The sequence below is a fragment of the Cariama cristata genome, unplaced genomic scaffold, assembly GCF_000690535.1.
Source record: "Cariama cristata isolate BGI_N322 unplaced genomic scaffold, ASM69053v1 scaffold16331, whole genome shotgun sequence".
Classification (NCBI taxonomy): Eukaryota; Metazoa; Chordata; class Aves; order Cariamiformes; family Cariamidae; genus Cariama; species Cariama cristata.
Window position 1 is genome coordinate 23395 of NW_009597752.1, and position 18674 is coordinate 42068.

At 41.3% G+C, this 18674-nt stretch overlaps 1 protein-coding gene across 1 annotated transcript in view; it reads right to left on the reverse strand.

Annotated features, from left to right (window-relative positions):
• Nucleotides 1-3907: 3907 nt before the first annotated feature.
• MAP3K4 (mitogen-activated protein kinase kinase kinase 4) overlaps nucleotides 3908-18674 on the reverse strand; it is a gene marked incomplete at its 5' end in the record, with an annotated part of 54606 nt that continues 39839 nt past the window's right edge. The window contains 8 exons of the mRNA XM_009709041.1: nucleotides 3908-4463; nucleotides 5401-5580; nucleotides 5787-5893; nucleotides 6442-6564; nucleotides 12758-12917; nucleotides 14444-14560; nucleotides 16920-16990; nucleotides 17635-17826. Of these exons, the coding sequence (XP_009707343.1) occupies nucleotides 4443-4463; nucleotides 5401-5580; nucleotides 5787-5893; nucleotides 6442-6564; nucleotides 12758-12917; nucleotides 14444-14560; nucleotides 16920-16990; nucleotides 17635-17826 (971 nt within the window). The remainder of the gene's footprint in view (nucleotides 4464-5400; nucleotides 5581-5786; nucleotides 5894-6441; nucleotides 6565-12757; nucleotides 12918-14443; nucleotides 14561-16919; nucleotides 16991-17634; nucleotides 17827-18674) is intronic.

Consider the following 18674-nt stretch of genomic DNA (forward strand, 5'->3'; position numbering starts at 1 on the left):
GATCTTCAGAGACTGCTTCCATCCACAGGGAACAAATGCAACTTCTGAAAACTCTTAAGTGCGTATCATGGGCCGTCAAGTGAGATCAGAGGAAGGGTAGGACGAGCAATTGCCATGCATATCTGAATTCGTGCTCCTGTTTGTTTTTTTTCCCGGGGGTTTGGGCTGGATGACACACTTGAAAGATGCACTCCTTCGTACACTCTCCACAACAGGTTTGCATTTGTTTGGTTGGTTTTCTTTCCTACAAAGTGTCTTAATTTTTGAAGGAGGAAAAAAAAAGTAAAATTCCAGTGTACTTGTATGAGAGTCTACCGGGAAACTAACCAGAGCTGCAGGCTTTACCTTTCTTAACTTGCTGTAAGGAATGGATAAATGTCAGAAGAGTGTTACCAGATGATTAAAATTGATAGTTGTGTAGATCACACGTTAACAGTTTAACAACCATAATCTGTCAATGTTTAAATACAGTAAGATGCTCTGCTTGGTTACACCAGTATTGGACTGAAGCAGCTGTACTGAACGGGCAGAACTGCAGTAGCGTTTTTCTACATCTGGAACTTACTCCCACAGTGGCACCACCTGGGCCCTTTAAAACTTCAGCCAGACCCCGGACACCGGAGCCTCGCCGTGGCATAACCTGGAGTGGAATCCGGCCTTGTGGCCTGAGCAGAGCTCAGTTACCCACTGCCACATCCTTCCCAGGCAATACATCAGAGGGATAGCTGAAACCTGGAATTCTTTTGAGAGTAAATGCCATTTATAGTTTGGAAAAACTGAGGTAATAAAATTCCTTTCAGCTTTAAACACTGATTTAAAATTCTAGGCCTTCCTAACACTGGTGGAAACAAAACAAGGGGGTACGCTGTAACTAAGTAATGCAAAGTGTGCATTAAAGGTTATGCCCCACACCCATACTGTTGTCATCCCAATTAATCTGCTTGTCTGTCTTTTCCGATAAATTAGTTTACATGATGCCTCATAACAGTCAGCCTGAGGCAACAGTTAAATTATCTTTTGCTTTTCTTTTGGGGAGAGGAGGGGGAGTAGGAGAGACACCTAGGACAGTGGTATGGCTTAAGAGGGTTTTTTATGGCTGTCTGGACTTGCTTCAACACCCTTCTACATTAAATAAAACCAGAATCGAGCTCCTTGGGAAAACCGTGTTGCTCTGACATCCCTGGTGCTGATTCCAGGGCAACCTCCTCTTGTTTTTTTAAACTTCAAGAGGTAAGGAGATGCAAGTGACTAAAAAGAGCTTGTTTTAAAAAAAAAAAAAAAAGAAAAGAAAAAGGGCCTTCCAACTACCAGCAATTATGACTGAAAAAAACCCCAGTCTCTTAAAATCTAAAGAAACTGATGCTGAGCAGGGGGGGTTACACTTGGCACTTTCACTGATGGTACATTTGCATTGCACAGAGAACTAAACTGTGCAAGTGCAGGCATGAGCAGCCTGTGTGTCTCCAGAGAAGAGAGTGAGCAAGCAGTCTCAGCTCTAGCAGCCGCTATAAACAACATCTCTCTTTTCCTATAATAAAACTGAGGCCAGAAGAAACAGGAGCTAATACAACAGCATGTGAGTCATACCATACAATATGCATTTGCTGTTCAGTACATCAGATCAGAAACAGGTCAGGTCTTTTTAATATGCAGCACCTAAAGGCCGGTGGGGCAGTAAGTAAAGTGTTTTTGAGAGTAGAGGCAGTAAAATGTACAGTGTGAAGGAACAGGCCTTGGGAAGTGTGAGGGCCTAGTTTTGGGGGCTTTTCCCCCCACCTGTCTTGTGTACACATGCATTCCCGATGCGCTGAAGGGTTCTGGAATAGGTTATTTTTCCAACAACACATGAAATAGAGCCTTAGATCAAAAAACACTGCCGTGATTAAAAAGCTGTTCTTTTAATAAAGCACACGTCCTGCCCTCTGTTTTTTAAAGCAATCTGAACAGTAGAAAACAGAATATTATAACCTGCAGTGGTGTCTGAAGGTCCAGCAATCCCATAGTAATGCCTCAGGCACGTTAGTGAGCCAGACCTGAAGACACTGTACGCAAGACTTTGAAAATGGGTGGGAGAGAGCAGAGCTCGCTCGAGCTTGCGTTGTGCTGTAACCCTCACTGGCAGATACAGCGGGCTTTGCTGGGGGTGGCAGAATGAACCCTCTAGGCAGGGGTGAGTAGTTCTGAGCAGCAAATACATATTCATGTAGTGGTAGGGACTAGCTTGTTTGCCTTTTTAAAGAGCCACTGATTTAACGTGCTGGTAGGGAGACTTTTAACATTCCTTATGAATGGTAGGCCTTTCCTCTCCAACTGCACATAGCACCACTGCTCCCAGAGGAAAACACCAAACATGTAACTACTTCCAAAAGACGACGTAGACTGTTTCCTACCCATTTCCCTGGGACCAGCCCTTAGAACAGGCTGAGCGCCAAACACGCCACTCCTGGATCCATCCTCCTAAGCACTTCTGGAAGTCCTGGCACACAGGGACGGCACCACTGAGCCCTTCCAGCCTTCACTAGGAAACACAGAAAGGTTAATGGTACTTGCCAAAGTTAAACCAGTCCAGTTCACTGTATTAAAAGGAGGACAAAGGTCATTAGGAAGCAGTGTTTGCCCCTCCTCCCCACAAGCAACTGTATGTTCTACAACTGCCTTAACAAAAGTAGTCTTAACATTTGTTTATACAAAAATAAAAGTATAAAAAGCTGATGTGCAGTGAATGAGTTTTCTTTTGGTCAGCAACAATGAACTAACAGCAGTTTACTTTTCACCTTTATCCTGACTCCGAAAAGCTGTCTGCAGTGTACGAGGGCACCTGACACAAGGCAAATGAGGACACAAAGCGCTCGGATAACTCGGACTGATATACCGCAACGTGAAGCACACAGCAGGCTAGGGGGGACTTTTACCTCGCATACTTTCACAGTCTGTTGGTGAGGATGACAACGTACTTCCCCTCCTACCATAACTGGAAAATAAAGAACTGAAGAGAGAGAGGGGCAAGTCTTTGCTTAAATTCAGCACTGTATTTTTTGAGAGCCTGGATACACTGCACTGGGGACCTGCGCAGTGAGGCTTGCTTTTCTAGATTTAAATGTCAGATTTCATGGTACCGTCTCAACAGCTCACCCAGCTGCTAAATGCTACACCACACCTGTAGCACACTAAGGATTTGTGGATTAAGAAAAGCAACAAGACTGTAGAATAAAGCCAAATATTAAAAGCTAGTTGTCTGCTCTGTAAGTTACATACCCATTTTAAGGTCTAAAGCTCTAACAGGAATACGTAAACTTACACTAATGCTTACACAGAACAGTTTTAAGTCATCTGTTTGTAACAGCAAGTCAAACAAAATAATCTAACTAGATCAGGCATTGCAGACTGTTTCCTCTAATTGCTAACCACTTCTAACCTCTCTCCGTTTTCCGAGACAGATGACAATTGGGGGGTGGTGGGCAAATCCAAGTCCAGGATCAGATATCCGTTTTAAAAAGCTAACAGTAAGTTCTTGTGTTCTTGTTTTTGCCAAACATTAATTTTGTTCTCCCCTCGGCCACAGAAATGCCACGCACCCACTCCCTGCTGGCAGTACTCGCAGTCAAGAAGAACGTTATCATCTCAGGCCGTGACTCCATCCCTTCTATAATGGGTAGCATCTGGAATTGCACTGCACCTTATCGCCTCAGCAAGGAATGAGGGGGGACCTTAATTCTATTATCGCTTGTGTAAGAAGCATCTTACACTGCACACCTCGAGCTTGACAAACCATTGACTACTGCCATATAAGAAAAGGTTATTCCAGTTCGGTTAGCTTAGCAGTCTTAAACAAGTATTGGGAAAAGAGTTTAAAACGTGACACAACCCCACATACTTATTTTCAGAAGAAAAACCCTTCACCAACAACTCCTAAAATAAACCATTTATTGAGAAAAAAAACAACTTTTTTTTAAAATTTCATTAATCAGCCTTGTGCATAACAAATCTGAAGCTTGCCAAAAACAAATAAACAAAAAAACCCAGTAAAAGTTCACAGTCAGTGCACTCAACAAAAACAGATTAAAAACCAAGGTCCATAACGCCTGATAACACTACAGCATTTTTTTGAACCTAAAGAGTTCAAAAAATACTACATATTAACATTACAGTTCTCAATCAAATGAGAAACAGGAGAAAGAACAAAAAAAGGTATGGTCCATATACAGTAGTAATGGCACTTTCACTGAAACATGCAGCTTCTTCCAACTCGCAGACACTGTCACATGAGCAACATGTGCCAAGTACAACATACAGGAGCAGCAGAGAAAGTGACGCTCGTCACTTGTGCAGTCGTAAGTTCAACTTCTATACTGTTTCTCAGCACAGTCTTTATGTAAATATTACATACAGTAGTGATTAAAAGAGATCTTGCCAGAATAAAAAAGGCCAGAGATTGAATAATGTCATTCTTCATCTGTGCAAACCTGTGCAGGAGAGAAAAGGCAATTCATTCAGTTGTCTCCCTGCTGCAGGAAGGTGGTGACAGCAGATCCATTTCTTCAGCACCTTCACTGAACACCTTTAAGGTTTCTTTCTTTCTCCCCTGTTAGGCAGGTAATGAGTTACAAGTGTCTCTGTGTGAATAATGACATTTCCACTGTCACCGTGCCTAAAGAAGTGTTCTACCTCGGTGATGGGGGGGATCTGGCTACAGTCCCACCGAGGAGAGGGATGGCTCCGATGGTCCCAAACACACCGCTACTGAACCAGAACGCCACAGTGGTATTCAGTAACTTTATGCTGGAAAACAGGACTGAATTCAATAACGTACTGTGCTGCTACTTCTTCAAAAAAGTAGTTACTAATACACCTACATTTGTAGCTGTGAACATTTGCCTATTCTTGAGCAAAGAATCAAACCACAGTTCATGCAAGAACTGCAGATCATTATGCCAACTGCCAGATAAACATTCAATATGAACTTAACGTTACGTATGAACTTAAAGCAGACCCTTGCACTGAAGGATGGCAGAGTTCCTCAGCACGTGCTTGTTTCACTTTTTATGGAGGGGACCCTTATCTCTGTCCTGGAGAAGCCTGTGCGTGTGTACTCGCTGAAGTTTTAGGCACAGAGCCCTTCAGATCCAATTAACTACCACGGAGCTGAAGCTTGACAAGTCTTTTTAACGTTAAGATAATGCATCTCAAAACAGCAGTGAAAGTTCACTGCATGGTGCACACCAAGTTCTTTTAGTCAAATATTTGCTAGCAACATCACATGTGCTTCTGAAAAGTTGCCAAACCTTGTTTTCTGGACAGCAGCAACTTGATACCAGCGGCACAGCTGCAAACAATGAAGCCAACTAAAAGCTGTTTCCGATGCCCATCTACAGCCTTTGTAGCCAAACCCACGAGACTAACCTTGACAAAAGGATGATCGAGGAGCTGGCTGGCCGTCCACCTCATCTTTGGGTCACTTTCCAGGCAGTGGCAAAGGAAGTCTTTCCCTTCTGGGCTCACTTTGTCAGGAATAGGAGGTTTGTGACCCATCCCCACTTTATACATGATCTGGAAGTTGTGCTCGTATTCGTGCCAAGGCCTCTGCAACAGGTAACAGCATTGCTAAGTGCAACGTTTAGTGAGTAACTCGCTATCCAATAGAGCATATATTTCTGTACCCTGGGAAATTAAAAACCACCCCAGCACTTGCAGACTTCAGTGTGACAAATTGCTGGGAGTGAGACCAGAATTTGCAGAGAAACCGCTAAGAACAGTTTCTGCTCATTCAGTACCTGAAGCATCCCTACCTTGCCGGTGACCATCTCTATAACAACACAGCCCAGGCTCCAGATGTCTGCTGCGCGTCCGTGCCCTTCTCCTTTAGCTCTAGTAATGACTTCTGGAGCCATGTATGCTTTGAAACAACACATATGATGTCATCAGTTCATACAGCAGAAGCAACAATATACATTAAGTGATTCACTGGGCAAATCAAATGCTTTTTAATACATCTGTAATGAATTACCACTCTGCCTTTCTTGCTAAGGTTTGTCATTTGCTGGCATCTTGTTCTTTGACACATTTGCCGCCTGTCTTTCAGTTTGAAAAGTGATTGTGAAAATGCTGGTACAGTACATGCTTTCAGTTCTTTTCATTTTTAAAAAATAGATTAAGCAGCTGTTCAGTCAGAACAGTACTGTTTCAGTAAGGCTGCAGAGAAAGACACAACCCCAGAAACCACAAGCTCCAGCATCTTTATAGTTACCAGAAAAATACAATTTTGTCTCTCCAGTTACATCATTCACTGATTGTTTTGGCTTCTGGATGTAAAGCACACCAAACTAGCTAAGGTAAAATCAAGTTTCCCTGTAACACATCATTTTACTCCAGCCAGAACTTTTGGCAGAGGTATCTTCTTTTACAGTAACCGGACAAGTACCTGCCTAGCACACGCTTCCTTACCTGCGGTCCCCAAAGTGCTGTTCACTTCTCCAGGCATTGTCTGGGTGTTGTTCTTCAGCTTCACTGAGCAGCCAAAGTCTCCTAGTTTAATCAGTCCAGATGAGGTAAGAAAGATGTTGGCTCCTAGGAAACACAACAGAAAACAGTAACACTTGTTAAACTAGGGCTGAATTGAGGAATGAGGGCTTCTCAAAATACTCTCGGAAGTTCCACAGTAGCTAATACCTGAATTCGCACTTAGATCGTTACCTGTGGATCAAGTGTGGAATACAATAGCATTAGAGATGTTCCCCAAAGGGGACGTTACCATTAGCCACTGGGATTTCTGGTTGGTTTGTGTTAACACTAAGCGTACTAGAAGTTGACAACAAGAAGTGTTGAAAACACAAAGCGGTACGGCAGGCAAACTCATCTGCTTTCCACACGTGCTCGTTATGAGAACTTACTCCTCCAGGAATTTATGAATTCCAGTGCTTATCCTTGTCAGCGTTGCACCGCAAAAAAAGCCCTGTCCTTAAGCAGTTTCCTGGCAAAGGCCATTGCTGCGTCCCTCCCACCAGCCATCTTTTCAGTTCTGCTGAGTCAAGACAGATGATATACAGCTGTGTCATCACGGCTGACTTCCAAAATGGAGCTTATAGCATTTTATTACATGTACTACCAAATGCCCACTTCTATTGTCCTCTACTTCCAGAAGAATTTCTGGAGGAAGGCTACCGTTGTAACAGCTGGTTACACTGCCAGCTTACACTAGAAAAAACGTCCCTAGCATAGCTGAAAATCTTCAAGGGGAATCTGCAGTTGGCTTCAAGTCACTTGCTCTGCACAACACTGCAAAATAAGCCAAGTGGTTTTCATAACCAGTGGTTTTCTTCGTTCAACATCCTGCCAAAAAACATGTTGACAGCCAACAGAAAACGGGTAGAGCAGAAGGAGCTCAGTATACATATGTCAGGCCAAATCCTGGATTCTGCAAGTATCACCATGAAACCACAAGCAGGTTGCAAGAGTCACCTGGCAGAAATACAGCTTCAGCTGTGATCTCTCTTGAGGAAAGATGAATGGTAATACACAGACCAAAACTGTATGCCTACTCTAGGAGTAGGCAAGTGTTGGGAACTTTGTTACACATGGCCTTTTCCCATGTCACACAGATTCTTTCAAAAAAAAAAAAAGCTCATCTGAATACAGGCTTCAAAAGTTTCTCACTTTTGTTCCGCCTTGACCATAGGTCAGTGCAGGAATTCTTGGTTGCGCCTCCCTTGTGTTATGTTTCCGGTTAGCTTGGCTGGGCATCCCCAAGATATTCATAGAAAATAAAAAGATTCCTCAAAAAGCTCAAGTCAAAAAAAGGCAGTGCAGGTCAAGGATGCCAAAGCCCTGCCCATTTCTCAAAGGGCTTCTCTAACTACTATAGGAATGCTTGGTAACTAAAGCAAGATTTATTCAGTCCAAGAGGTGCTGCACTAAAAGGGGGAGTGAAATCATCAACAAAAATTCCAACTTTTAATTACTGTAAGCCTTTTACAAGTTCTGAAAGAAGAATTAACTTTCAGTGAATACAACTCTTCTGCACATTGTGTCCCTAAGTTCTCCACTCCTGACATTCAGGTGCCTGCACTTACTCAAATCAGCATTCTTTGGCTGCATTCTGCAGTTTGCCATCCGAGGGTCAGACATGCCCAGAGTCGCCCTGCAGTCACAGGTGCGTGTAACCGAGCTGGGTAGACCATCCCTCAGCTCCTTGAATGAAAGGGAATCCAGAAACACACCAAAGCAGTACAAGAAGGCAGCTCGATAGGACACTGAGTATGGGAAATGCATTAGAAGAGTGACAGTTACTCCATCGGCAACTTCTTCCTTCAAACTACTGCCCACAGCTTTTCTTTTTCTAATCATTTTCAAGCAATTACTTGTCATATAGAAAGTAGGTGCACTTAGCCGACACAAAGAGCTTAGGAAAAACAGGCATCACTAGCAAACACTTTTACAAGGATGTTTTGGAAATCTATGTTCCCATTCCTCAAGAAAGTAACGTGCAAATTTCAAGGAGGCTACAAAGTGGTTTCTGACTATTGCAGCAGGAGGAAACGGCAGAGCTGAAGTGCAATCACCTCCATTTCTCTTCTGACTGAATCTAAAGCTACTGTGATAGTTTGGCTTAATATAGTTCAGAACCTACTTGCAAGGCCTTTCAAACTAAAGTTTGTCCCTTTGAGAAAAAAAAAGTAATGACAGTTTAGCATAAATGTGACTGTGAAAGCTCCTGAAAGCGCCTTGAACTGTCAAATGGAACAAAGCAGCGAACCAAAGTTTCACCACGAAGAAAGGGACAGCACTTGAAGACTCGTGTTGCTGACATTTTCTGTCAGTTGAGTAAGGCTTCCACTGATGCATTGTCTGCCGAAGCCTCTGCTTTGTAAGCTGCTTGGTCTCTGCTTCAGAGACCAAGACCAAACTCCACAAGCAGTCTTTAAAAAGGATTTCTTTGTTTGATGAAACCTGCACAGAATCCAGCAAGACCTAGGTAAGAGAACGGGAGACACAAGGGCAGTACTTTGAGGGTGCTTAATGCTTTTTACCTTTGACAGTTAATGTTACTGGGAATGTAACAAAATTCCTACTATATCTGCATGGTTAGTAAGGAAAATAAAACCAGATGCCATGGCTAAAACAGCAAAAAGGCACAACACACCCATCTGTTCCTTCCCTCCTCCTACACATACACTATCCAAAGCATCTCCATCAGATGTACCTGGCAGAGGCAAGAGGTAGCCCAGTTCTGCACAGCCCTACTGCCATTTATACCACAACATCTTCTGGGCAGACTGCAAACAAAGAGCAAATGTCAAAAGCCGTACCCTTGCTAGAGAAAACAATAGCTATGACCCAAAGCCTTTAAACTGAAGTTTCACACCCTGGATCTCTGTGCCAGGTCAGCCCTGTAATTAAGCACAGTGAAAACTGCACTAGCGTGATATTCCCAAGGGGCTGGTGTAAATACCGAGTCTGAGGAGCAGTACCAAAAGCCTCACCAAAGACTGTGGCATAATTCCACAACGAGGAGCAGCTCATAGACATTCCTCAGTCAGTACTTAAGCAGCACAGTAGCCAAATTCATTCAAGAAACAAGCAGGCCAAATGCTACCCTTTGATGCGAAAATCGGCCTTAGCATCCTCTTTTACTTTAGAAAGGTGACAGGTGCCTGTAGCCTCCTGTTGAACAGCCTTCCCTCCCCTGTGCTCATCACAAAGACATGAAAGCAGGAATAGCACAAATTTTAAGAGCGAACAAAGTTAAGAGTTAACACTTTGACGAAGACTTTCTGGCCTTGAGTGTCTCTTTCACAGGTCTCTGATTTACTGAAGCTTCAGATACAATCCCTTCATTTTCTGTATTCATTCTGAAAATGCAATCCAAGTACTCTTCAGGAACATGCCCTTCTCTCCCAGAGAGAAAGCACCAAGCATGACCTCAGTGATTAATTCTTGTCAATTCAGCACTTGCAAGACCATGCCTGGGAGTACTGTGTCTTGTTTTTGGCCTTCCCAGTACAAGACAGACATTGACATACTGGAGCAAACCCAGCAGAAGGGCATCAAGATGGTCAGAGGGTGGATGCACACCATGTACAAGTAGAGGCTGAGAGATGGATTTGTTTAGCTTGAAGAAGGGAAGACGGGAGGAGTGCGTGTGCTGTTTTCAGCTGTGTAATGGGAAGATATCAAGAAGATGGAAACAGACTTTCTCCTCAAAGGCACACTGTGAAAGGATATGGGGCAATGACCACAAATAGCAACCTCTGCAAATTCCAGGGAGGTATCAGGAAAAAGTTTTTCACAATGGGGGTAGGTCAGTCACTGGGACAGGGGCACAGAGAAATGGGAATCTCCATCCCCAGAGATACTCGTAACTCAACTGAACAAGGTCCTGAGCAGTCTGATTTAATTCAACATTCAATCTGATACTGAGATTGGCCCTGTTTTGAACAGAGGGCTCAGCCAGAGAGATACCCAGAGACTCCCTTCAGCATTAAATATTCTGTCATTCTCAATCACTGAGCAGAACAGCTTCCTCGCAAAAAGTGAAGTAGTTATAACTGAGGAATCTGGGCTTAGCCAAAATCCAATATCCAGGATACAGATTAAAAAAAGAAAACTATGCCAAAAGACTTAATCACCTGCTACATTCTAGACCAACTACACTACACACTGATGCAGACTAATCAAAACCAGTACAGCCAAGTTAACAACCAGCCAACACTACCCTCAGTTTGCTCTCACAACCACAGGTTGAAAAAGGATTCAAGGCAGCTGCGTCTTACTTTGTCTTTTACACTCACAGAACTGGATGCCATAACAGCATCTGAAGGACAGCGGTGACACTAGTGGACACTACTAAACAAAAAATTCCAGTTTTGAGCACAAGGTACTTGCAGATAGCAGCTGTGGGACACGTATAAACAATTACTTTAAGAATTGGTTTTCTGTTGCTGAAACAAACAGATCCACAGTGATGTTCAACAAACTGGCCACAAGAGTGTGATCCAACAGCGAGATTTCCATAGGAAAGTAGTTTTAACAGTCTGATTGTCGTATTATCGTTCTTCCCTATCAGAAAAATAAGAGTACCTAAGTACATAAGAGCTAAAAGTAAAACCAGAGTTTTCTTTACTGCTGTTAGTCTCGAAACTTGGGAACATAATGTTAGCATAAAAGGAGACAGAGAACAAGAGACTTCCAATGTAGTATCAGGCATCCTTTGTATAAATACTCTCTGTGGTCTGTCTTCATATTCTGTCATTAAGTTTTGGCAAGGTCTATACACAGATGTGTCTGCAGTGACCCTCTGTTTATAGCTGCTGTTATTCTCAAGGAACACCCCAACATTTGGTACGAGGAACCTGTTGCAACAGAAACGCCCTCAGATAACACAGCATTACAGTTCTGTTAAACAGCTCTTCTTACTTCACTGCATTTCCCTGATGAGAGGAAGACCTATTTGGAAACATCCAGAAATCAGCAACGACATAGAGCAGCACAAAGAAATCCCTGTCAGCCAGCCTTAGATTTTGATCGCAACGAGCTTCCGGGAAAGCGTAATTCAGCTAAGCAGAACCTGGATACAGAATGATCAAGTAAAGGGCAAGGAGGGCACTGTGAAAAGCACGGAGGGAAATCCACAACTGGAGAGAAATCTTTGGTGAGGAAGGAGAACCAGAAAAGGCAAGATTGCTGGGGAATGGGAGTGAGGGAAAGTGTTTTCTAGGAAAAAAAGCCAAAACTGACTCAAGAGTGGCCTACCTGGGTGGGAGGCCTCTGGATCGTAGATAGTTCTTTTCCCAAATGAGAAGCACGAGGCCAAAGGACCAAGAGCAACTGGGAACCTCCTACACTGCTGCGGTGATTCAAAACCCTGTGAGCAAGAGGGACATAGAAACCCAGCATCGTTGGGTTGCACTGCCTTGTCATAAAATGAGCATTCGCAGGGCATATTGTGTGCATCGTTTCCCCTACGTTCTGCTAAGTTTCTGCCATAGGTGAGCAAAATATGCCAGACTAACAAAAACAAGGTAACTAGGCATGGAGGATGTTGTTGGAAGGCGCAGGAAAAGAAAAATGAACGTGAAATGAGGTCTGACACTGGGTGTTCTTAAGCAAATGCCAAAACCAACCCCCCTTCAGTCACTGTAGTTCCAGTCTGCTCATTTTGTAAGCAAAAGCTGACAGCCAGGCATGAGTAGATAAATGTATGGCAAAAAAACCACTAGATAAGTAATTTTACCATATCCCTTTACCATCATTTAACAAGACTTTTATTACTATGTTTAACCAACCATTTGTCTGAAATCCTAAAACTCTTCTGGAAAACGGGAATCACAAGGAAAAGTTCTGACAAATGAGTCTAGCACTGTACAATGCTTGTCAGCTCCCAGAAAACACCACGGTTTCTTGCATAGATGAGAAGAAAAACAGCATTACATAACTCAGTATATTAGTACTAGAAATAAAAGGACTAAAATTTGAGTTTGGATGAATCCCCAACAATCCTAACAACCTCCACAGAAACTATATAAAACCTGGGCAGAATTTATGAGTTTGCATTGCCAACTGTGAACATTTTTTGTGTTCGGCACTTAAAAACGAACACGTAACTAGCCAATAACTTGAAAACTGAAAAATGAGTAGAAGGCTTTATACACTTAATGGCTAGAGAGATAACGTGCGCTAAATCTGCAAATATGTCCCCCATCACTCCCCCCACCCTCATCTACAACACTGAAACAACAACGTTACCTTTTATGGTTAACATTACCTTTAATGTCTCGATGAACAATACCATGTTCATGTAGTACATTGATAGCAATCGTGATTTGCTTTGAGTAGAGCCTAATGACATGCTCCTGAAGGCCCAGTTTTGATACCTCCTCCAGAGTGCCCTCATCACAGTACTCCATGAAGATGTACATTTCTTCCTGTTGTGGGAACCAAACCGGATTTCATTGGTTTTCTTTTTTTTTTTTTCTTAAACACTGAATTAGGATCAAGTTTTCCTTCCATCCTTCATTGTTTGTGAAGAGTAATGGAAGCACCATGTAATGTTTTAATGGAAGTACCTCTTACCATGGAATATCTAATAAATCATCTCTTCAGAACTCTGTTCTCTTGGGCATGCTTCAACCTAATATATTCTATTGCACAGCTATGGAAAATCTCTGCTACATGTCTATCTGTATGATTTGTATGTAACTGATACTACTTGGTGGCATAAAACATGTTATTTTGGCATGAACCAAAAAGCACTTTGGAAGTCTTGTAGGTATATTATACAGAAATACAAAAAGATCCTTTTCATATTTAGAAAAAAGGTAAAATGAAGTTTTGAGCTTGTGTGGTGTCCCCCCCCCCCCCCCCCACGTCCACAAGTTCCTGCAATAACATGTATTGATCTCTTGGGGAGGGCAAGTTTTTTGTCGTCTGTGGCTTGAACAAGCATGCCAACTCTAACTCACTTTAAGGAAAAGTTAGGTTCTTGTTCCCTTTCTCCATCTCCAAGCACAGCCAATTTCAGCCAGACTTAATACAAAGAGATGGCAAAGACACTAAGCTCTTAGAACTAGCCTGAGAAACCAATGACCCAGTGGCAGAGACACCCAAAGTTGTGTCCTCAAGTAAAGAAATGCAGACAGAAAGCATCCTTTGTCCTCTTCTAAACCAGCAATGGGTCAGCAAATCAACCCATTCATATTGAGGAAATCAGTCAAAACCACACACCACTTTCCAGCTAGACACCAGGCATTCTGTTCCCTGTCCACCTCACTGGGTAGACATATGGGAAGGACCCCAGACTCACAGGGGGAGGCGGGAAGGGCACAAGGGAAGCAGAGAGTAATGAAAAGTAGGATGTCTCAGCATGCAACTCTGGAATCCAACTCCGTAAGAAAACCAGGCTTCATTAGTTCTGCTGCTTAAGCAAGAAAACTAGTTTTTCCTTCTGAAGAGATGCTAGCTGAATTCCAAACGATCTGCTTCCTTAAGACACTTGTCTGGCATCAACATTTAAATGTCAGCACAAAATTTTTTCCAGGAATCAGCAAGATATCGGTACAATCTTCGCTGCTAACAGTGAAGGGGTTTAGGTTGTCTAATTTTTATCTATACGCAAAAGTTACCATACCTTATACGATATAGCTTGCTTTTAGAGCAGTTAAAACAAACAAGAGTAGCAGCATAGAATAGCTCCAGCATTACTCGCTCTATTCGCTTATTGTGAACCTTCTCTGTTTATGCACCTGTTCCAAAAAACTTCTCCAAACTATGTTTCAGAGACCTCAACATTCAGAGGAAAAAAAAAAAAAAACAACAGGCACACTGCAATTAAGAGATATCCAGACAATTAAGCTAAACTAGAATGCTCTCAAGTAAAACCTCCATGACTCAAAGTTTCTTAAAATTTTCCCTCTGCCCTATAAAAAAGCCCCAATAACATATGTTTTCTTACCCTATGGAGCTCCACACCAAAATAACGAACAAGATTAGGGTGTTTGATGCCTTCAAAAATCTTCAGTTCATCAGCTGTTTCTTTGATGGTTTTGTGATCATTAGGTTGAAATCTTATCTGCAAGAAAGATTTTTCATTATTTTGCCACTATTTCAAATTACTCGGGAACAACAACAAAAAAACCCACCGCCCCCAAAAAACCCCAAAGCCAAACTACCCCCCGAAAAAACCCAAAACCAAACAACCCATCCTAAACCCAAATACAAACCAAGAAAATAGCTAAAAAGCTTTTTGGTTTGGTTGTTGATTTGGGGATTTTTTTTGTTTGTGTGTTTTGTTTTTGTTTTTGTTTTTTTTTTTTTAAAACAGCATCACACAAAAACCTTCCAATACCACCCATCCATCCCCAAACTTAAACAAAAAAGAACACCAAACTATTTTTGGAAAGTTACATACAAATATGATGATTTATAAACTTTGTAAGAGCAAAATGCTGTTACTTAAATGTATAAATACACACATGTGTGCACATATATATCTCTTCTGAGCTTGCCTTCTAGCTTAACCGTGGTAGATAGACACAGTATAAGAGAATCTGAAAGTAACATCAGTGAGAGCTATCATTCAAGAAAGACTAATTGCCAGGTACTTCATCAACGGAGATTCTAAGGAATTTCTTTGAGGGGTTTCTTCATTGAGAATGAGGCAGCTGCAAGGAAAAGGTGTGGCATGGAACAAATACAATCATAAAGGTTTTGATGAAAGAAACAGGTTTTCATTAGTTCTCCTACAATAAGCCATGATGGATTTTTCAGAGAGAAAAAAATTACCAAGTCTTCTGAAAAACTGATTTAAAGCTTCTGTTCACACAAAGATAAGCAAAATGCACAGCAAGTTATGGAAGATGCTACTTTTACCATACTGGTAGAAAGCAGAAGCTTCATTAATTGAGTGCAGGAAAACTTCTAAAGAAATACATACACATATTTTACCTTTGGTTGCTAGGATGTTATGATTGTTTTGCTCTGTATAACAATTCCGGGATACAGTTTGTACTCAAACAGTGGTAAAATTAAATACATGGAGATTACAAAAAGGTGACAAATGACATCCAAGTATCTTATGTATTTCCTAAGACTTCAAAGTTGCAATACTACGTATTTGTAGTAAAGCTTGTCCACACTAATTTGTAGATTTTAATGACACCGTGATTAAGACAGTAAAGTCTGAAGAAATCTCCAGGGGCAGGGGAAATGCAGTGTTTTTAACCACTTTAAAAATCAATCAATCAATCTTCTCCCAAGGTACTCTTAATGAAATCCAGAAAAGTCTTTTATTTGGAAGCTGCAAACAGTTTGCATTTAAGCCCACAGTGGGGAGGCGGCGAATGTTTCTTGGTGAAATATTTCTGGAAGTTAAAAATACTACAGGAAGAGGCAGCATACTGTATATTTAGCCTATTAGTGAAGTGTCTGTCAAACAAGGTCCATTTAACTTATTTGAACCTCTGCTAAAAAGCACACACATGCTAATCCATAAAAAAGCACCTGCATCTAGAAAGCAACTTTGAATTCCAGAAACAGAGTGTGCTACTGACGGGGCGAAGAACAAACCACCACCACCAAAATTTCAAGTGTTGGTATTAGTTACTCAGTGAATGAGTATGGTACGAGAAGTTAAGCACAAGCCCAAGTCTTGCTTTTCCACACCTTTGAGATCACATAGGTATTGTGTGTGTGTGTAAGAACTGGCTCAAAATGTACCTGTTCTAGCATCGAATGGCTGGCATGGTCACTGTTGTGAGCAGTTGATGCTGTTCATGATGCAGAAATGCAATAAAACTAAACAATACAAATATTTTACAAAACAAAGTGCGGTAGGGAAAATGGATCTCTACACCTACACAGCTTTATCTACTTCTATCCTGAAAATTAAATTTTCTGTACCCACGAGGTTAGTCAACAGTTTTGTGACTCAGCCTAGCTCACTTAAACTACAGGAGAAGTTGAAAAACATCTGATGTGACACTTCCTATCTTTTTCTCTAAGAAACGAAGAAAAAACGAGTAAAATGTGAGATGAAGTGCTGTAAAGTAAAATATAAGTTTGTGTACAGTCTTCGCTAATCAGAAAACTCTTTCCAAAACCATTTAATATCTCTTAATGGGAATTCACACATACTAAGCAAGCATTCACTAAGGTCACAACATCCCTATGAGATTAGTAAGAAAAACATTATCCATTTTACATACATTTAAATTGAAAATTGTAAACTGAAAAGAAAAAGCTTAAGCAACTTAAGAAGGAACAAGTGATAATAGTAGATATGGCTACATAAAGAAACAATTTGTCCCCCCATCCTTTCCCAGTTAGCTAACAACAGTGTTCAGAAATCCTTAATGCCTGCTAAGTCACGCACATTCAGCTTGGAAAAAAAACCCAAGGGCAGCAGTGATCCATGTATACAGAGTACTCACTTCCTTCATAGCCATCAGCTCTCCAGTGTCAACGCTGATACAGGTATAAACCTTCCCATACTGGCCTTCACCTGCAGAATTAAAATAAAAATTATTACACTACATTCAATAAGCAACACGTACCTCAACTGCAATAAGAAAACATCACTGAAAACTGAGCTTGTCAAAGTTATTCACCTTTATTTTCACTTAAAATTTCAAGTAGCTTTTAACCTGTAACAGCCAATACTACATTCATAGTCCCGAACTCAACATTTTATAAATGGGCTAACCTGAAAGAAAACTTCTCATGAATATGAGTATTTTCCCCACAAATCCCAAACCAGAGAGGAAACAACAACACCACTGGTGAATTAAACAAAGCCTAAAGTTTGTGCTCATTTCCATTCACGTTTCTGGTTCTTCAAAAAGCAGAACTCAAACATTTTATAGAGTTAAACACATGGAGGAATCACAGGATCATCCCTAAGCAACTGTCCTAACCAAATCCTTCTCCTCCTTTGTTTCTTGTTATTTGACCAGTGAAAACTTCACCGAAGTTCTACATAAAGGAAATCCTAGCTGCAACAGTATTCTGTATTTTAACATTCTGATTTCAGTAAAGCAGATATTACCTATGCGGAGACCCAAGATTTCAAAAGATGGTCTTAAGATTTCCTTCACACATACTAAGCTTGGTATTTCAGCCTGATAAATGAAGGTATAATGAACGTACCAATTTTATTTCCTCTCTGCCACTTGAAAGTCACTTTTCTCAAACCTACGTGCATGACATTATCGTAAGATTTCGGTGTGTCACAAACTTGGCCAATGATGTTCTTCCTCCTCATCTCTCTGTATCTCCTTTCTTCAAACAACTGAACGGACTTTTGAACAGCTTCAATCGGTGCTTGCTTGGAAGCAGTGTCTAAAAAGAGTGATGAACAATTTCCTTGATTGAGAAATATCCGCTGTGTTTATATTTTGTTACCTTTTGCTATCACGTGAAGTGACCTGAGTTAGAAGACAACTATTTTGTGAGTCTAATTTAAGAGGCAGGAAAAGAATGAAACATTTCAGCAATCACATATGAAACTATCACTTATGAATCACATATGAAATGTAAGAAAGATGAGAATACCGGTACTTTTCTAATCATCTCTTACTTGACTCAAGGAAATCAAATTTATGAAATGCAACACACTTGTTTGCATTTGGCCGGTAACTAACCACCAACAGATAGTGGAAATACGTTAGGGTTAGTAAGAGCACCAAGGAAAGAAGGACAAGTGAGGTTTTGCTCTACAGAGATGAGAGGCTTCTCGGAAAACTCAGAGCATCCAAGATTTAGAGGTATTGGATAACTCCAGCTTTCAAGTCTCATCATGAAACAGAATCCTAGTGAGTAAGGCCGGAAGAAATCTCAGGGTGGCATTAATTTATGCCCTCCTTGTAAAGCACAAAAATTACACATCTGTCACTACTGACAGACCGTATAACCTGTTTCTAACAGCCTCCAAAAGATGGAGACACTGATACTCCCCAACTGATACTCTACTGCCCATCTGTAACTAATACTGCCTCATCTACACTAAATCTGCCTCACTGCAGTTTTAAACCAAAAATCTTTGTCTTATTCACCGTGGACAGTAAAACCAGTTCCCATCGCAGCAGTCTTCCAGAAATTTTCAAGTTTTCCCTCATTCTTCTTTTCTAGTTTAAACAAACTCAATTCCTTCAGTGTTTATGTTCTGAAAAAAAAATAAACCTCCTAGA